This window comes from Camelus ferus, chromosome 7 (assembly GCF_009834535.1).
Source record: "Camelus ferus isolate YT-003-E chromosome 7, BCGSAC_Cfer_1.0, whole genome shotgun sequence".
NCBI lineage: Eukaryota > Metazoa > Chordata > Mammalia > Artiodactyla > Camelidae > Camelus > Camelus ferus.
Window position 1 is genome coordinate 36,573,428 of NC_045702.1, and position 20,890 is coordinate 36,594,317.

The 20,890-nt window shown below is 40.6% G+C and overlaps 1 protein-coding gene across 5 annotated transcripts in view; it reads left to right on the plus strand.

Moving 5' to 3' along the window:
- AOAH (acyloxyacyl hydrolase) overlaps window positions 1–20,890 on the plus strand; it is a 244,830-nt gene that overhangs the window by 105,411 nt on the left and 118,529 nt on the right. For all 5 annotated transcript variants that reach the window (XM_032483716.1, XM_032483717.1, XM_006191548.3 and 2 more), the window contains one exon: window positions 2,859–2,958. In XM_032483716.1, the coding sequence (XP_032339607.1) occupies window positions 2,859–2,958 (100 nt within the window). The remainder of the gene's footprint in view (window positions 1–2,858; window positions 2,959–20,890) is intronic.

The window sequence follows — 20,890 nt, forward strand, 5'->3', positions numbered from 1 at the left end:
AAAATGTGACCATTTTGGTCTTATTTGCTGTCCTGGGAAAAAGAAAGCAATGTTGAGTAGGAATGGTTATTATGGCTGTGGAGATTTCCTACTAATTTCACAAAGGTCGGTCAAGTGCACAAGTGCTACTTTGCCACTTCTTTGCATGTTGCGTATTCTAATGGTCTTACACTTGTCTGGATGTATGAGGCTCAGTGTTTTCTATTCTTGCCCAAGAAGTGCTTCTCACAACTAGTCTTTTGATGATAAAGCTCTGTTCTTGGAGAATTTGAGAGGGACACCAAGTGCACAGTACCCCTCCTATTCTTCAGTTCAGAGAACACCAGCCTCACTCTCTGACTGAGAGGCCCCCATCTCCGCTCCCATATTCAAGTTCACTTACTTGAAATTGTGCTCTATTTGCAGGGGAAAGAGAATAGGTCTTGGATACCATATGATGAGTTGGCACTGGTGTTTCTGAATTGCTACAGATGGGATATTGGCCTTAGGTTAAAAAAAAACCAAAGAAAGATTAAGCAGAGCCCTATTTATCACCCTCCTGAGTCCACTAAATACCAGATTCCCCACAAAGACAGCAGTCATCAGTTAAATAAATGAACCATTAAGTTGAGAACAGATGTGTGGAAACAGCCGCCCTCTCCTGATTTGCTGACCCTTAGTAGACATTACTTAGGTAATGGGCTTTATGTGTCAGAGACAGCTTGTCCCCCAGCCTTGTTACCTGTAAGTTACCTTCCCCTCCACCTCCCATGAAGGAACCCTGGGGCCAAGCAGATGACTCTCATGATGAACTCACTTTTCCCCTCTCAACTCAGGTGCTCACAAAATGTTGAAAAGCCATCTTGCCAGCCACATGTTAGTCTCATTCAGCTGGAATGAAATTTGGGAGCCAGTCCTACCCTATGTTTTCACATACTAGTGACCATCAAAACAGTTGGAGATCTCTGAGGTGAACCTCCTTTCTCCGATGGGCTTTTGCTTAATATGAGGCAGTTCTTTCTGCAAGAAGGTTCATGTTAGAAAGTAATTCTGAAGGCCCCTCCCAGCACTTTTTTGTTGGTCATCCACAGTTGAGATTACTCAAGGTATGAAAGATATTTTAATGTTCAGCAACCATTTAAACTGCTACCTACGCACACTAAGTGAAACTAGGGTGCTTTTCTGTTTTATTTTGTTTTGTTTGCATCTTATTACTGTTTTACCTCTCTAAATCGCATTGTTATTCTGTATGTCCAGGGATAAAACTCCCTTGGTCGAGTGGACAACCTAATGAAGAGTCTGTAGAATGCTTGTCAGGGAAATAAAGCAGAAACAGGAATGAAGTCAGGGAGCAGATCCAATGACTTTCTTCCAGACCCTAGTCACAGCAGCCAAGCATTGCCAAGTTAACCTGTGGTTCTCAAGGGTTAACCCATGTGTGGGCTGTGACTACCTTCAGTCAAAATAAATAAATAAGTAAAACAAAAAAATACACCGAGCAATGACTTGGCTTTGCTTATGAAGTAGAAGGTAAAAGAGGGAGGTGGAGGGTTAGGGAGAGAAGAAAAATGGTAGTGATTGTAATAGTTTTAGACATAGTCATTGTAATAGTTGAGGAGGGGTGTGGGGTATTGGAGTAGATTTATTATAAGGGAACCTAGAGCATTTTGTGCAACTTAAAGGTAAGTAAATATCCAGGCTCCAGACAGAAACTGTAAACAGGACTGAGACACCACGAGGAACACAGGAGCACACTCTTCTGAGTCTTCCTTACTGCAGACATTGGGTTCTGCCCCCTGAATCCCATTCTACAAACTAGCTTTCTAAATGCTCTGTCTACATGGCAGGAAGTAACTTTACAGTCCCAAGTCATTATAACTACCATCACTGTTAGAATAGCCCAGAATGAAGTCAAACTTTTTAATACCAATTCCAAATTTCCATAGGAGAGAATCTGATTGGTCCCACTTGAACGGTAGTCTAATGAGGTCCAACCAGCTTGGCAAGAAGATATGGAATATAAACATGGTTGCCAGGAATCCACCCCTATGGGTGAAGGGGGCAGTTAAGTGATCATGTGAGCTGGGAAGAAACCCTCAAAAGTAACTGTCCTTCCAAGACTAGTCTCTAGATATTACCAACCTGTGTTTCTGGATTTTTTTGTTGTTGCCATTCTGGTTTGAGTTTGAATCAATAATTTACCTGGGAAAGTTACTAAAATTCCATACGTGACTTGTTCCTTCATTTGAAGCAGCACTTTATACTCATTCTTCTTGGTTTAAGAAGAGTGTTGGGGGTGTCAGGTAGAAAGTGAATATGGAAGGTTTGTTTTAGCCCCTTCAACCCTAGACATACACCAGAATGTTTGACCAACACTATCCTGACACCATCCCCGGAAAAAAAGTGAACTATACTGTATTTTCTTCCATAAGGTAAAGAAATATATTTACTTTAAAAGGAAAGAGATGATTTGGATTATGCCTAAGAAAATAATTTTGGATGTTTAAGGCTATATCATAAAGTTTTTTGCTGTAAGTTTCAGCAAACTCTAAAATAGTGTTCCCATCAAATATACCCCTGTCCATTTTTCCTTTCCCACTTTTATTCATGGCTTCTCCTGAAAAGAATCACAGTGCCCATGTGAGACGCTGACTTACAGCTCAGTGCTGTTGGCGCCCTCTCCCCACCCCCAGGACTTCATTCTAAAAGTAGGAGAGTGTAAGTGGCAGGAAATCGTTACAATCCAGCAGTTACACGGGACTGGACTCAAAGGCCATGATAGAATCCATTCTGGGGATTTACCTTCTTTTGAAATAGCTTCTGTTTCCTAATGCCTGGGAGATCTTAAATAGCCTTTGTTTTGGCCCATTTTCCTCCAGGCTTAGCGCAGATATGAATGCCGATGTTGTGTGTCACACCCTGGAGTTTTGTAAACAGGACCCTGGCCAGCCATTGTGTCACCTCTATCCCCTTCCCAAGGTGAGTGGTTTCTCACTCTGAATGTCAGATGACATGCAAGCCCTTTGGAAATTGTCAAGGGAGGCTCAGCCTCAGTAGCTCAGTGGTTTGGGGACAGGGGCAGGCAAAAATGACATTTTCCATTACATTGCCTGGAATAATATTCCCAAGTTTTAGCCTAGATCCCTCCCCCATGCTGCCGAAGAATGTCTTGGCTGTTTATTTTGGATGGTAACCTAGAGCTGGGCTGGCAGTAGGTAGGAAGTCTGACCAGCCAAGGTGAGAAGAGGTTAAATTCCTCTCTACCACTTTAAAATCAAGCAAGTCATTTTTATAGAGTGACCAATTCTTCCAGTTTGCCCAAGACTTTCCTGGTATAAGCACAGGGAGTCACATCCTGGGAAAACCTGGGAAGTTGGCCACCCTAGTCTAATCCTTATTGTTCTCACCTATAAAATGGGTATAATAAAAGACCTGAAACACCTCCCTCATAGGTTTGTTGTGGGAGGTAGGTAAACTAATATATATAAAATGCTCAGCACAATACTTGCTGCATAAGTAAGTGTTAATAAAAAGGTAGATAATGTAATTATTACTAATATCATTATTCAGGGATAGCTGGTCAGAATACTCTGTGCGTTATATCATATTGGACAATTTTTCATTGGACTTCAGGCAGAGACAGGTGGCAAATGTTGACAGGATTTCCTGTTCACACTCTGAATGAGACTTTAATTAATATTATTAATTTAATTAAATGTAATATTAAATCCAGTTAGGCCTCAAAATAAGGATTTTCAGAAACTTCCTGTGAAAGTAAAATAGTAAAATAAAATTCTGTGCCCTCTTTCCCAGAATTGTAGTTTTTCTGTGTATAACGCAACAGGCTTCTGTTTTATTTGCAATTTTCTTTTTATCACGTGACAATAAAGTCAGTTTAACACTTTGTGGCCTAACCAATGAACATGATTTTGCTGACTGGCAATATTAAATATTACAAGTCTGTCTCTTTAAGCAAGAAGAAAGAGATGCAAATGCCTGGGGCACGCATGCATTTCATGCTACCTTGGTCATTGACTAAGTGCCAATTAAATTTTGCCTGATTTTAGCTGAGAAGCTGTGGGTTCCACTGGGTTCTAGAAGAATTAGCTAATTTTAATTAAAAAAATTTTTCCATGTGTTCGAATGGCATGTGAATATAGTATTATAATATCCACTCTTTGATAATGAACCAAAGAAACATGTCTCCACATATAAAGGCAAGTGATATGGGTTTTTGTGATTTCCTTAAATAACATCATTTTATATATTTTTCACACTCACAGCTATACATAGTCACAAAATGTTCAACTTTAAACTATCTCATTTAAAATGACATTCTTTATTTTTATACTTTGTAGAGTTTTATACTCAAAATAGCATTTCTCTGTCCTTCCATCACCAACCCCTTTTCAATTCCCAACTTGGGAGCATTTCAACCATCCTTTCTGGCTGGGAGGAAATTGGAGGATTTCATCTCAGAAATGTTTAGCTCCCACCCCAGCTGAGTGTGCTCCCTGGTCAGCTCCCTCCACCCTCCTCCTCAAATCCCCATAGACAGCTTCTGTCTCTACAGATGACCCAGAAAAGAGGGGCAGTTGGTGGAAACGTGGAGAACTTCATCCTCTTCTGCCTCCAAGACTTCCTTTCACAGCAATTACAGGGCTTACTCTTCATCTGGTTTCATCCCCCAAGTAGCCCTGACATAGAGGCGCCATTTTGACCCCTCTTATAAGACTGAGGAAACTTGAGGGTTAAAGAGGTTACAGAACTTGCTGAAAGTCACTCCCTTGGGAAAGACCAGAACTGAGATTCTCATCCTTGTCCACTCAGAGAGGTTGGTTGGTCTCTTAACTCTTGTGTCAGTGTTTCTTGAAAATCCCCTCCAGGTGTCTCTTCACAGCAGTTAACTGAAATCCCACCACCAGAAATAACCAATGTTAAAATACTGGATGTTTTTCTTGTAAGTTTTAAAGAAATCATCATTATATTCACTTCTTTGAGAGTTATGGTAATGTTGTATATACAATTTTTTTATCCTACTTTTCCCTTTAACATAACGTTTTTAGGATGCGTTTTTGTTAAGACGGTACATATCTTTTCATTCCCATGACACACAAATTACACCTCCACAGCAGGTGTGAATTAGCAGGTAAACATTCAGCTATAATTTCCAGCCTGCCAGAAGCCTTCCTCATGACCCTCCCTGTTAGTAACACCCTGACAATGTAGTCACTATTCTAAAATTTACCACCACAGATTAGTTCACTTATATAAAGTTCTCTTCTTGAATTTCATACAAATGGAATAATACAGTATGTTCTCCTTTGTATCTGGCTTCTTTTGTCTGTGAGATCCATCCATTTTTATGAGTAACGGCATCACTGCATGAAGTATTCACACAATTATCTTTTTTTTTTCTTTTAATGTTACTCCTGCTATTACCTTCCAGACTAGTCCAACCAAGTCTGTTCTTACCCTCTTTCCAATAAATCTTCCACATGGATGCCAGAAATGTCTTTCTATAAGATAACTTCGATCTTGTCATCCCACCCCAGCACCTTTGCCTGAGGGATGAGCACATTATCCCTGACTCCTTCTACATACCCCTCTTGTCCAAGAAGCTGTATGTTCTTTGTTTGAACTTGCCTTGTTTTGCATGATCTACCTGTGTGATTGTGTCTGTCTCTCCCACTGGACTCTAACCTCCAGAGGACAGGTTCCATCTTGCTCATCTCTGTATAGAATGTCTAGGATGGGGCCTTATACATAACAAAGAAGTATTTGTTGAATGAATAAATGAAGTGTCACCAGTTTCACATTTGCATTGCTGTTGGAAATTCTAATTTTCCTCACTTCATGGCCACACTAATTCCCCAATGCAGACCTCTGATCCTATTATTTCCCCAGCTTACGATCTCCACCCAATTAAGTACACATCTGTACTTAGCATCTCAGGATTCTCAAAAAGCCTTCCTGGACCTCCACTGTAGGCCTTGTGTATCCCATGCTGTAGCCAAAAAAGGAGTGATTGCCTCCCCTGTTGAGCCTACCCATGTACCTTTGTTCTTAATCATTCCTTCCACCCAGAATGCCCCATCAACACCAGACCCATCCTTCAAGCTCATCTAGGTGTCACCTTCTCTGTAAAATAGTTCCTGATCCTCTCCACTAAATGTTAACTCTCCTCTCAACCATCATCATGAAGTACCTTTTCGAGTACTACAGTGTGCCAGTACTGTTCTCAGTGCTTCATTTATATTAGCCATTTAATCTTATGAAGTAGGTGCTGTTGTCCACAGCAACAATAGGTGAGGGAGGGGACGCACAGAGACACTAAGGTACTCAATTCACATACATTTCCTTATTAGAATGTAAACCTGGCGGGCGGCAGATCTGTATCTTGCCCATCTTTCTTTCCTCCGTCATGCCGGGTGCATCATACTCAGGATGTGGGTAACGTACCAGGCACTGCAGTTCACACTTGTGATCTCATTACCAGTGCTCTTGGGAGTGTATCTGTTTTACAGAGGAGGAAATTGAGGCCAGGAGAAGATAAGGTGTTTGCCCGGGTTACACAGCTAGTAAATGACTAGAAGGGGATTCAGCCCCGGATCTGTTTGTCCTTAAAGCCCAAGTTCTTACCACTGTGCTCTGCACCTCACTGTTAACCCCTGGGGTATTGTTACTTTGAGTTGAATCACTGCTCCTGGGCCAGCTAATTCCTTACAAGCAGAACTCTGCACCCTCAATGTCCTGCTTTTCATGCGTTTCAGATTCTTGTAAAATATAGTGTGAGGCAAGCCATCATCCCTGTGAAATGCATGCTGTGGGTAGAGGGACAAGGGGCCCCTCTGCTCCCAGGGCTTGCAGTGGGGAGCCCAGCAGTGTAAACCAACAGGGCTCTGACTTTAGTGGGGCCAAAACCAAAATGTGCAGTGGCGTGGAGGGATCGCAGTGAACGTCATCTACAGCGACGTTGAAATTCCAGCCCATTTCTCGACAATCCTTTAGCCACATCATTTCCTTCTCTACCATGTGCTCAAAAATGACAAACTCCTTCCATAATTAATTGAAGCAAGAAATAGTCTACAATGTTCAGCACCAGGAGGACAGAGTGGGGATGAGGGTCGGGGGAGGGAAGAGGAGGACAAGACGAGGGCAAAGAAGAGAGGAAGGAAGGAGAGGGAAGAAGAGAGGAAAAAGAAATTGCAGACCATGTTATCAAGACCACCCAGACAGTTTTGTGTTACCTACTTTGGGAGAATCATATCATTCCTCCTCTCATTTACACATAAAATAAGGCACTGCCTGCTGCCTGTGTATGTATGTGTGTTTGTGTGCATAATAAGCACGGTTCTGACACCACAGCTGTCCAACTCCATCTGAAAACTGGGTGTGGTTTCTTCATGTGCACCCTGTTGCTCTTCAAATCTCTCATCTTTAGATCAGAGTGTTAAAGTGCAGGAGCACCAGCTGAGCCCAGTGACACCTGGAGCCTCCTCGGTTTTAAGCTTCTCCTTCCTGGGTCCCCTAACTCTGAGATCCCCAGGCAGGCCCTGTAGCTTTTTTTTTTTAATTGAAGTATAGTTGATTTACAATGTTGTGTTAGTTTCTGGTGTACAGCACAGTGATTTAGTTATACATATGTATATATATTCTTTTTCACATTCTTTTTAATTATAGGTTACTACAAGATAATGAATATAGTCCTTTGTGCTATACCATAGGACCTGGTTGTTTATCTATTTTGTATATAGTAGTATGTGTCTGCTAATTCCAAACTCCTAATTTTTCCCTTCTCCCCTCCCCCACACTTTCCCATTTGGTAACTGTAAGTTTGTTTTCTATGTCAATAAGTCTGTTTCTGTTTTATAAATAAGTTCATTTCTGTCATTTTTTTAGCTTCTGTATGTAAGTGGTATCATATATTTGTCTTTCTCTGCCTGACTTCCTTCACTTAGTATAATAATGTCTAGTTCCATCCAATTTGCTGAAAATGGGATTTTTCATCCTTTTTTATGGCTGAATAAATTTCCATTGTGTATGTGTGTGTGTGTATATATATATGTGTGTATATATATATATGTGTGTGTGTGTGTGTGTGTGTGTATTTCACGTCTTCTTTATCCAATCATCTGGTGTTTTGTTTTGTTTGCTTTTTTTAAATTGAAGTATAGTTAGTTACAATGTCAATTTCTGGTGTACAGCATAATGTCCCAGTCGTACATATACATAAAATATTTGTTTTCATATTTTTTTCAGTAAAAGTTATTACAAGATTCTGAACATAGTTCCCTGTGCTATATAGAAGAAATTTTTTTTATCTATTTTTATATATCGTAGTTAATATTTGCAAATCTCAAACTCCCAAGTTTATCCCTTCCTACCCTCATTCCCCCCAGTAACCATAAAATTGTTTACTATGTCTGCAAGTCTGTTTCTGTTTTGTAGATGTGTTCATTAGTGTCTTCTTTTTTCTTGTTTTAGATTCCACTTATGAGTGATATCATATGGTATTTTCTTTCTCTTTCTGACTTACTTCACTTAGAATGATGATCTCTAGGTCTATCCATGTTGCTGCAAATGGCATTACTTTATTCTTTTTTATGGCTAAAGTAGTATTCCATTGTGTAAATATACCACAGCTTCTTTATCCAGTCCTCTGTCAATGAACATTTAGGTTGTTTCCATGTCTTGGCTATTGTATATAGTGCTGTATCTTTGGGGTGTATGTATCTTTTCAAATTTGAGTTCCCTCTGGATTATGCCCAGGAGTGGGATTGCTGGATCCTATGGTAACTCTATTTTTAGTTTTTTGAGGAATCTCCATACTGATTTGCATAATGGCTGCGCCAAACTACATTCCCACCAACAGTGTAGGAGGATTCCCTTTTCTTGACACTATTCTCCACAGCATTTATGGTTCATAGACTTTTTAATGATGGCCATTCTGACCAGTGTGAGGGGATACCTCACTGTAGTTTTGATTTGTATTTCTGGTAATTAGCAATATTGATCATCTTTTCATGTGCCTATTGGCCATCTGGATGTCTCCATTGGAGAAATGTCTGTTTAGGTCTTCTGCCCATTTTTTGATTGGGTTTTTTTGTTGTTGTTATTGAGTTGTATGAGCTGTTTATATATTCTGGACATTAAGCCCTTGTCAGTCGCATCATTTTCTCCCATTCCATAGATTGTCTTTTTGTTTTGCTTACAATTTACTTTGCTGTGGGAAAGCTTGCTTATAAGTTTGCTTAGGTCTCATTTGTTTATTTGACCCTGTAGCTTTAAACAGACCCCCTTCCTAACCACCCCTGAGCTGGAGGGACCAGCCACATTTACAAATAACTCAAAGGCATACTCAAGACTTACTTCACACTATTTTGATCCACATTAAAAGAGAATTATACTCACAACATGTGCTCTAGTAGAGATAGAGTCTCCTGTTTCCCTGGGGCCTCCAACCCATTTAAACTCCTGCAAGGGAGACCTGCTGCCTTAGGAAAGCAATCAAGACTTTGCAATAGCTTTTCCCACAATAAATCCGATTTTGGCAGGAACCAGAAGCTCTCTGATGCTGAGTGTGTGGGCATGTGTACATGCACAGGGAATTTGTGTTTCTCTGGAATCCAGACTACCAGAAAGCTGACTTAAATAGGTTTGGGAAGGAGTAAGTCTGCACTCTTTTTATGAAAAAGTGACATAGGACAAATTCTTATTCAACTGGGGAATAAACAAGCTGACCTTAGGAATTTACATTTTTGAACATGAAGTGTTAAATAAAATACCTGACATCTCTTTTATCTGAATGTCTCAGGTAGTAGGCTTTAGGAAAGAAATACAGCTGGACAGGAAATTGAACATTTCTAAGATTCATTAATCACTAAATTTCATTCTGTACAATCGACAGTGCCCTTCCGTTCATAACGATGTGCTTAACTCTGTGAGCTCACAGCATGCTTTCAGATGTGTTATCATCTACTCGTCCCCTAACTCTGTTTTTTTTTAAGTCTTTTATTTTGGAACGATTTCAAACTTGCAAAAAAGTTGTAAAGATATCATAGAGAGGACACCCTCACCCAAGTTCAGTTTCCCCTAATGTTAACATTTTAACATTATTTAGTCAAAGCAAAAGAAGCCAACATTACTCTTACATAGCAGTGCATGACCAGTAATCAAACTCCAAACTTGATTTGGATTTCATCAGTTTTTCCACTAGTGTCCTTTTTCTATTCCAGGATCTAATCCAGGACATTGCATTTAGTCTTTCTTAGTCTTTTCTAGTTTGTGACAGATTCTGAATCTTTCCTTGTTTTTCATCACCTTGACAGTTCTCAGGAGTACTGGTTAAGTATATTCATAAAATGTCCCCCAAATTAAGATTTGTTTGATGTTTTTATGTTGATTATACAGAGTTAGAGGTTTTTGGAAGGAATACCACAGAGGCTAAGTGCCCTTCTCATCACATTGTATCAGGGGTACATGATACTTGCATGACATCCAAGAGATGTTAACTTTGATCACTTGGTTAAGGTGGTGTTTTCCAGCTTTCCCCACTGGAAAGTCACTATTTTTCCCTTTTCCCTCTCTTTGTTCTTTAGAATGGAGTCACTAAGTGCAAACCACACTCCGCAGGACAGGGGCTCCAAGTTTGCCCTCTAGAGAAGGGAGTATCTACATAGATCATTAGATTTCTTCTGCAAAGATGTGTCTTTTCTTCCCTATGTATTTATTTATTCAATTATTTATTTGTGTCAGTATAGACTTGTGTATGTGTATTTTATACTTTGAGTTATAATTCAGTACCATGTTACTTATTTTCTTGTTCGAATTTTCTCGGCTTTGGCCTTTGGGAGCTGTTTCAGGTTGGCTCCTGTATCCTTTTGACACAGCTCCATTCCTTTGGGCTGTTGTTTTCTTTTGCTTGCTGTCCTTCTTCCTTTCTAGCTTCCTTCCTTCCTTCCTTCCTTCCTTCCTTCCTTCCTTCCTTCCTTCCTTCCTTCCTTTCTTTCTTTTAGCACTTCCTTACTTTATGGTAATACCAGATAATCCAGGGTTATCTTGCATTTTTTCTGTCTACCATTTTCTAAGGAGACCTGGTTCCTCATTGGAGAATGACATTTAGAAACCAAATCTGGGTGCTGGGTATTCACATTGTTACTGGGATGACATTGTTTCTAAATCTGCCTAGTGGAGAGTTTAGTAAAGTATGTATATGTGTATATAACCCATGTATCTATCCATCTGTGTGTGTGTGTGTGTGTGTGTGTGTGTGGACATGAGTTCATACTGATGTCCTCAACTTTAGTATAGTATCATAGGGCCAAACTCTATTTTATATGTATAGTTATCAAACATATTTTACAGTTGAGGCTTAAGGTCTTGATCCAGGTCTCTTACTTAGTGAGTAGAACTTGAACTCAACCCAAACCAGGGCTTTGGACTTCAGACCTACAGCTCTTCACATCAGTACACCTATGTTTGCCGTACATTAAGAACCACATTCTGAGTAGCCAGTTCTCAGTGTCAGAGGAAAGTAAAGGCAGCTTTGGTTTTAGTTTTAATGTAATATTCTGAAAAGCTTAATTTCCAAGAATCTTGCATGAGTATCCTAGCTTTCTCATTATTAGCTAAATCATGTAGTCAGTCATTCACTCACTTAGTCACTCACGCCTCCACAAACGTTTCTTGAGCGCTTACTGTGTACCCTGAGTAAGTTTTCTCTTTTAACCATCACAGGTCTGTAGGACAGACATGATTCCCATTTATAAATAAGTCTACTTTTATAAATAAGTCTACTGAGACCTAGAGGATCAGAAGACTTGCCTAAAGTCCTGTAGCTTCTACAGAACAATTGTTTTCCTTTTTTCATCCAGCAAATATTTATCTAGAATGAATTATGTAGGACAGTATTCCAGCAAATAGTGACTCTAGCAGTGGCGGGGGCCAACTTATAAACACACTGTGAGGAAGAGACGGCTGTTCTAACAGAGGGTGCAGAGGGGGACAGAAACCTCAGCAGAGGGCTGGGCTCTCCCTGGGAAGGGGTGGAGGTGACTGTCTTCAAGGTGGACTAAGTGTTGACCCGGCACACCATGCCTCGCCTGCCTCGGCGCCTTGTTCTCGGGCTCTTGAACTTTTCCAGTCCTCTGCACCACTGGCACCTTCTCCCCCTTCAGTTTTCTGTTGAAATGCCCCCTTCTCACACAGGCCTTCCCCAAACAACCCACGTGAAGAAGGTCTCCTTTCCTGCTCTCGCACGCACAACACTCTGTTTCTTTCTTTCATAGCACTTGAGGACAGGGACCATGTCTTTCTTGCTCACCGTCATGTTCCCAGGACTGGTGCAGTGCCTGGCAACAGAGCAGATGCTTCATAAGATTTGCTGAATGAAAGATAAGATGGGAAGGGCAGTTCTGAACATGTATTTACTTTGCTTCGTCCCTTGAGAGGTTTTATCTGGTCTCAATGGACTATACCAGAATATAAAACATGTAGCTTATTTTAGAATGTAAAGCAGTTTTCAGAAAAATGTGTGGCGTCCCACCCTAGTACACCTGGTTTAGTATTTCTGGGGTGAGACCTGAGTATCTGCACTTCTGCAAAGTTTCTGATGAGCACTGAAGGGTGAGACCTGTTTTACTGCAGCCTGAACCAAGCCTGCAATCTGTCATCAGCATCCTGAGAGGAAAGGAAATAACTCAATGGTAGAGTACATGCTTACCATACATGAGGTCCTGGGTTCAATCCCCAGTACCCCCATTTTAAAAGTTTTTTTTTAATGGAGGATGTCCAGTTAAATTTGAATTTCATATAAACAATAGATTTAAATAGGAGAAAGAAATATAGCTCAGTGGTAGAGCATATGCTTAGCATGCACAAGGTCCTGGGTTCTGTCCCCAGTGCCTCCATTAAGCGGGGGTCAGGGGAAAGAACCAAGCCTGAAAGTATTGTCTCTTCTACTGCTGGCCTTTTCTCTCTTATCTGGTGACTTCCCAGACACCCCAAGCCAAATGTCTCCACTGACTACCTAACATCCTGGATTCCTTGATTTCCAGCCATTTCTTGATTTCTGTCCCTTCTCTGATGGATTCATTAACAAACTCTGTTACTAGGCTTCTAGTCTCTAATCCCCCAGGTATGAGGCCTCTCAGAAGGGCTGAAGGAACTGGAGATTTTAGAACAAGTCTGTTTAGAGTTCACTCCCTTTTTGTGGATTTTCTCATAACAGTATGCTAATTGGGCAAAATTGCACTGAAGTTATCTACACCCAAGGAAGAAAATGAGGGTACCTATTAACTTGCTCGGATCTCTCCTATTCCAAAAATTAAATACAAAAATAAACCTTCCAGGACCTTATTCTCTCCAGCTACAATCACGTCTTTCTCCTGGCTCCAATTGAGGAGCTGTTCAGTATGGTGGTTATGAGCACAGATCTTAGAGCCAGACCATCAGGTCTCCAAGCCTGGCTGATTTTCTCACTATCTCTCCTGAAGCAAGTTGCTCAATCACTCTGGGCCTCAGTTTCTTCATCTATAAAATGGAGATAATAGTAAGACTCCCTAGGGTTGTTATGAACATTAAACAAATTAATACATATGTATCTATGTATTTATATGCATAGATGCATTCATATAAATGTATGTGTATATTACATGGAGTGGGGCGGGGGCTGAGTTTTAGGGCAGTGCTTTGCTTGTAGTAAGTACTAATAAGTGTTAGCAGCAGCAGCATCCAACTATCTTTTTAAAAGAGGAAAACTTCTTCACTTCCCATTTGCTTCTCAACGCACTGTGGTCTGGCCTCTAGCCCCATCACTCTAGTGAATCACCTCTCTTTGAGGTCACCAATAGCCTCTTAAACATCCCATCCAAACACATTGTTATCAGTTATCTCCTGCATTTGACACTGCTTGCCACTCCCTTCCCAAAACTTCTCTGCCTTTCCCTGGTTCTCCTTGCACCTCCTGTCTCTTTGAGGGTCGCCCCTCCCTTCCTAAGCACCATGGCCCACCCAGCCTGGACTCTGCTGGCTCTAGGCTTTCTCCCTGAGTGATTGAAGGTGGGACAGCCTGGTGGCTGAGCCCAGAGATTCTGATGCCAGGCTAAGGGAGTGAATGACCCTGGCTCTGGCTCTACCACATACTTGCTGAGCGATTTGAGATGTATCACCCAACTTCCTTGTGCCTCTGTTTCTTCACCTGGTAAACGGGGAGGATAGCAGAGCCCACCTCCGAGGGCTCATGTGAAGATTACAGAAATCAACATCTGTAAAAATTCTTAGAATAGTGACAGATCACGTAAGCAGAGAAAATGTTTGCTCTTGTTAGTAAGCCTCACAAATAAAGCTCAAAACTTTCCTCAGCGCTTAAGCCAGTACATACAGCTTCCAGATGAATATCTTCATCTGTAGGTCCCAAAGATCTCAAATACAACATGTCAGAAGCTGGACTATTATCTTTTCTCCACAGCAGCTATTTCTCCTATATTCCATACCTCGGTTTTGAAACCACCATTCACCCGTCTAAATGGTTCTTTCTAGTCTGTCCCCCTTCTCCATCCTCGATTCCACCTGCCTAGTTCAGGGGCTTGTCATTTCCAGGATGGAGTCCTGCAGCAGCCTGTAACTGCTCTACCTCCAGCCTTGAAACCCCAGATCCAGGCACCCAAGTGATGTTTCCAAAATGTAAATCTGACCATGCTCCCTTTCCTGCTTAAATCCCTCAAAGCTGTCCATTGAGGTCAGGACAAAGTCTAAGTTCCATGAGCCAGGAGCCTGTCCCCTACCTCCTCGACCTTGTTCTTGGAGAGACTGCCTCAGCCACTTCTCTCCAGCATCGCAGCACTGCTTATCATCCCCATCACCTCCTGCCGGGTCTCACCTCCCAGCCTTGCTTTATTTCCCTCTGTTCCTGTAATGCCCTTTCCCTGAGTCAGCCTTTAAGACCCAGCTCAGTTGTCATTCTCTCCAGGAAACCATGTTCTCCACCCTAATTCTGTATAGTATGTGAGTGTTTTCCCATATATCCAAGTCTAGAAGAAAACAATTTTTTAAAAAAGAAAGAAGCCATTTGTGTGATCATTAGAATTTTAGATTAAGGAAATTTCCTTCTTGAATTACAGCTGCCCTTCTACTGCGGCTTGTCAAACCATTAGAAAATCAAATGTTTACTTTTGAAGATTATTCCAAGAAAGAATAACCTACAGCTTTGGAACACTTTTTGTGTACCCTAATATTCTGAAAGAGTTAATAAAGTTTTCCAGACTACCTCACTTGATAAACTTATGGCTGTGCCTAGAAGACAACCATATCTTTGGTAACTAAGACCAGAAATGGTACTAGAATCCAAAGGGTCTTGGCTGAAACTGAAAGGATTCTGAAGCCAGTCTTTCTCTTAGTCTTATAATATACATTTACTAAGATCCTATGATATGATAGGTATACATTAGGGGCTGAAAAGTAAAAGGCGATTGACAACCACAATTTGAGTGGCTGTACCACACCAGAAGCTGGACTGAGTACTCAGGCATCATCTAAGCTCCGCCCACACAATTGCAAAACTATTGTTCTACAGATGAGAAATCAAAATTCGAGTAAATTGTTGGTTGGGAGTTGTTTATTTGACAGTGTTTTTAAAGTTCCTCTTTAAACATCTCAGGAAATTATGAGCAATGAGACAAATTACAGGGGAATATCGCTGACTAGATGCAGGAAAGTCAGCTTAAAAGCTTAAAATGGAACAGAATATAGTGTCTAAAAATAAACCCAAAGGCATTTGAGTTTCTTGTTTTTGATAAAAAATAATATTTCAAATCAGTGGCAAAACACTGGCTTATTCAATAAATGGATGGGATTAAAGACTATAGCCATCTGGAAATAAAATTTAAGCTAGATATTTGTCTATTCCTTGTAGCAAAATAAATCCCAGATGTATTAAAGGTTGAATCACAAAAAAATGGACCCATAAAAGAGGAAAAACCTTAGCAATTTTATTCACAATTTGTGATCCCAGAGTCACAAAGGGAAATATAAATACATCTGACTAGTAAAACCCTGCCACACACAAAGTCAGAAGACAAATGGCAAACTGGGAAAATGTTTTTGTAATATGCCACGCTATGAATTATTTTCTCCATGATTCAAAGAACTCTTATAAAAAAGAAAAGAAAAATGCACAAAGGCCACACAAAAATTGGTTTACAGAATGAGATCAAAGGGCCAAAAATGTAAGGAGGGACACTGATCATTTTCTCATAATTAAAAAAGTGAAAATTAAATGAGATTCCATGTACCTCTTATGTATTTTGCCTCCACAAAACTCTTTGAAGGTCATTAGACAAGAAATTATCACAGAAACAGAAAGGCTTTAAATATCAGAGACCACTAAATTAAATTGCTCCCTGAAGACTTGAAGGTTTAAAACTCTTAACAGAACTGAGAGCAGCATTTAACAAAGTACTTGGATGTACAGTCTACTGTTCAGTCATTTCAAAGGATTTGACAGACATTCCAAGCTGTCTTGGTTTAAACCCATATTTGGAATCTTGGAGAATTTACTTTGACTTGTTTAAAGTCTTAATTGGGGATCATTAAACTCACAGAGATCTCAAGAATCTTCAGTGGGTAAGCAATAATAATGCAAATGTTAAGTTACCCTTGACTTCTGATAAGTAGCATAAATCAGATGATTCCAAGGAAGGTACTTATGTAGTAGTCAAGACTTGGAAGCGTTTCTTGCCTGCTTTTGAGAAGTTAAAAAAAAAAAAAAGAAAGAAAACTGTTTCTCTCTTAAGAATATACTTTTTTCCCTTAGCTCCAGCAAAGCTAATGACCCTAGTGAATTTGAACAGTTCTAAAAGATACTTTGAATTTTAAAGTTTTAATCATTGGGCTCTCAGCTTCCGCTCTTGGCCTTCATATTCCCAATTCATCACCCACATGAGAGCTCAGATCAGAACTCATTTCTTCTAAGAAGTTTTCCCTGATGCCCCAAATTAAGTTAGGTCCTCCGGGGTTCCTCTCCTTTCATGGCACTCCCTGCTTCCAGAACTTGTTACAATTGTAATTAGACAAGTGCACAATTAGGATAAATAATTGTAAAGTTATTATTTAGTGTCTGGCCCTTCTGTTAAGGTAGAAGCTTGATGAAAGCAGATAGTCTGACTGATTTATTTCTCAAAAACATGCTGTTCCCTGTGGCTTCCCAGACCCCAGCACAGCTTACTGCATATATTAATTGCTCAATAAATATTTGTTGAATGAACAGTGTGGTGTACAGAATCATGGCCCTTCAAAGAGATCCACATCCTCAAGATCTATGAATGTTTCCTTACATGCAAAACAGACTTGGCAAGTGTGATTAAGTCAAGGACCTGTAGACGGAGAGATTATCCTGGGTTATCTAGATGAGCCCAGTGTGATCACAAGGAGCCTTAGAGAGGTAGGAGGATCAGTGTGAGAGAAGAAAATGTGACAACAGATGCATTGGTCAGAGTGGTGAGGCCATCAGCCAAGGAATGCACGCAGCTGCTGGAAACTGAAGAGGCACGAAACAGACTCTCCGCCTGGAATCTACAGAAGGAACCAGCCCAGCTGCTGACACATGATTTTAGCCTCCTAAGACTCATTTTAGACCTCTGGCCTCCAGAGCTGTGAAAGAATAAATTCATGTTATTTTAAGCTACTAAATTTATGATAGTCTGTTACAGCAACAATAGGAAACTAATACAAATAAATTGATTAACTGTGGAACGTTAGGCAAGACTGGTCTAGGAACCTGACTGCAAAGAGAATAAGTAAAAACTTAGAATAACGTATTACAAAGTGGTTGACCTAAGACAACCCAATGACTAAACCATACCCACTGTCTGATGAGCCCGATTATTTGCTGGAAATGATGTGTTTAAAGAATAGGACAATATCCTATAACAAGAAAAGCCTGTGGAGCCCAGCCCTGGAGAACCTGTGCATGTGCCCAGATAGTAGGGAAGAAACTGTCAAAATGAAAGGAAAGTATCCTTGCGAAGCCTTGGACAATATACTTAAATGGGTTATGGATTTATCACTTATAAAGTGGGATTAAGAACTGTTAATTCCTACCTTGCTGAGTAGGTATGAAGTTTAGACAATGCCTGGTGGAGAATTTGAAGCATAGTAGTGTTGGTGGTGGTGGCGATGGCAGTAAAATCAATGAACAATGTCAGGAAAAGTTGTGGAGTGGGATTAGTGCTATTTAAAATAAGCCTTTTTTAAAAGGTGTTGCCTGGAGAAAAGGATAGAGACAGTGTGACTAAATGCACTGGATGATACTAATAGCTCTATAGTGCGGAATTGGCCTGGGAGAAGAAAAGGAGGAAACTTAGCTAATGGTAAAATATGTAGGAAGAAAAGTCATTCAGTGATACAAGGGAATGCATTTAAAAGTGGGGACTATATCTTTTGTTTTGTTTTATTTTTTGTTTTTGGAAGAAGAAAGTAACATGAACTGACTTCATTTTTTCTACATCTTTAAGTCGTAAAGCTAGGAAATGTCTGAACATGAAAATCAAATTGGGCTTTGGTGGAGCTAAATCATACATATTGGAAAATGCTTCTGTATGTTATAGTAGAATGCAGATAAAATAATAAGCCAGCAAATTCCACCCAAAGGCCAGACGTGCTACTATTTGATAAAAACTTGTATGTGTAAAGCCACCATGGGTGTAGGCCACACTATGTGCCCTGACAATCAAGCAAAGCGTTGGCCTCTCCCCTTTTGTAGACTGCTAGGGGACCATGCCGTGGTGTCCTTGGAATTTCCTATGTCCTTGAGTACAGAAGTCCAATATACATATCTGTGATTCTTTAGACTATAAGTCCCTTGGCTCAGGGTGTATATCTCTGTGAGCCTGTGTGATGGCTTCCTCCACAATTCACTCATGAGAGTGTTAAATAGACTCTGGAGGGGATTTGAAGCTGGAATAGGGAAACACTACAATCAAAGGGAGAAAGTAATGAGGAGCTGAAAAGATTTGGCCAGAACAAATTGCAGGATCAAATGAGCACTTCCAGAACCAAGCCCCTCGTCGTTGATGGAGAATCTGCTTCTGCCCCAGATGATTGCTCCAGCTGAGTCATAAACATTGGTACGACTTCCAGCCAAAAGAGTTTTATATCCAGCCCACAGTCTATTCCCCAACTTTCTCTCCAAACACTGATTACAGGAGCACCCTCCATTCTGAAGTTTTAATTTTCCGGAAGATGGAAGCATGGTCCTTACGCTTTAGAAATGATGGCTCAAACACTAGGTTGCTGACAGTAAAAAAGTTACCAAGGAGAGAGGGCAATTATCTTTATTTCGTTTTGCTTATAATTTGCCCCCTTTGCTTGTCATCAAGGCCAGCAAACAAATTAGCTTTAATAAATATCTGTGAGTCCTTATATCCAATTTAACAGATAGAAAACAGATTCCCAGAGGTTATATAATTGAATCGTGGTCATCTGCAAGCAGACATGATGGTCCATGTCTCTGGACTCCCATCACCTTCCCCACCACTGCCACGCTGTTTTCCAAGAATGAAGTAAGCCTAAAATTTTAACACAAGCTAGGTAATGACTTATGAGGTCATTGAGGCTGGGGGGAAACGGCGAGTATAGCTCAGATGGAGTGTGGTGGCTTAATGCAAATTGTCACATGGTCAGGGGAGAGATTTGGCTCTTTATGCCAAGAACCTAAACACACCTGTGTGGATATTCACGTAACCCAGGGACAAGTGTAGTCACAAGTGTATGATTAATAATGAAAGGAGAAAGAAATATTCATTCAGGCAGTCATTTCTTTGTGTAATCATTCATTCTATTCATTCGTTCCACAACTACTGTGTGTCTGTGTTGTACCATGAATTATATATTAGGGATGTAATAATGAGTGAGACATAATCCTTCTCATCAAGGGTTTTATAACCTGGGAGAGAAGGTTGACAGCAAACTATGAGAAGTCTGCAATGAGGAAAGTGTTGAGTAATGATTACTGTTACCCCTGTTTTATAGACGAGGTAACTGAGGCTTCGAGTGGATTAATAACCTGCCCAAAGTCACAGAGCCAATAAGTTGGTACAATCCAGGTTCAATTCAGACCTGTTTGACACAAAAACCCTTGCTTTTACTCCTGCTCTGGGAGCGGTTAATAGCTGTGCTGGAAAGGAAAATTGTCTTCGTTTTAAGTTTGAAAAGTTTGGGACATCTGTAAACTGAATGCCCTGCTGGGACAGCCACAGCGCACATTAGCATATTCAAAGGTTTGAGGCACTCGGTGGTAAGGAATACTATTTAGAAAGGCATTTCCCAAACATCCGAATGTTCCAGCCACAGGCTGCTGCACTGTGTTGACACAGTGGGAAACATGTGAGTATACTGCACAGGGGATGTTCCAGAACTCAACACAATTCCCCTTGACATTCAGGAGCGTTGGTGATTGGACAAGATGCTTTCACAAATCGGGCCTTCTCAGGTTCTGGGATATGTACCAGAATTCTGGTACACTTAGGAGTGAAGGAAATAAAGAAAAATGGTATTTTTAGGCATGAGTTTCTACAGCAAACACTTTTAAGTGATCGAGTTCTCTGCTATCACTTATAGCAGGAGTAGGTTTGAAAATTACAGAGAGTGCTTTTTGTTCAGGTCATACTTTGACAGCAGTGATAGGCTCCCACGAAGGAGAAAGCCTGCGGGACGTGAAATGATGATTTTAGACGCGGGGGTTTTTTGTTGTCGAAGAGCAGGAATTTACAGGGGGCAGGTGTTGAGATCACTGATCGACTCCAGATCTTCTCTAGAAGTTTATCAGGACAGGTTGTTCCTCACCCCCAAATTCAATGGCATGGGCTTATTTACAAATGGAGCAAGATTTGAAAGAAGGTATCCCTGAGGGCTT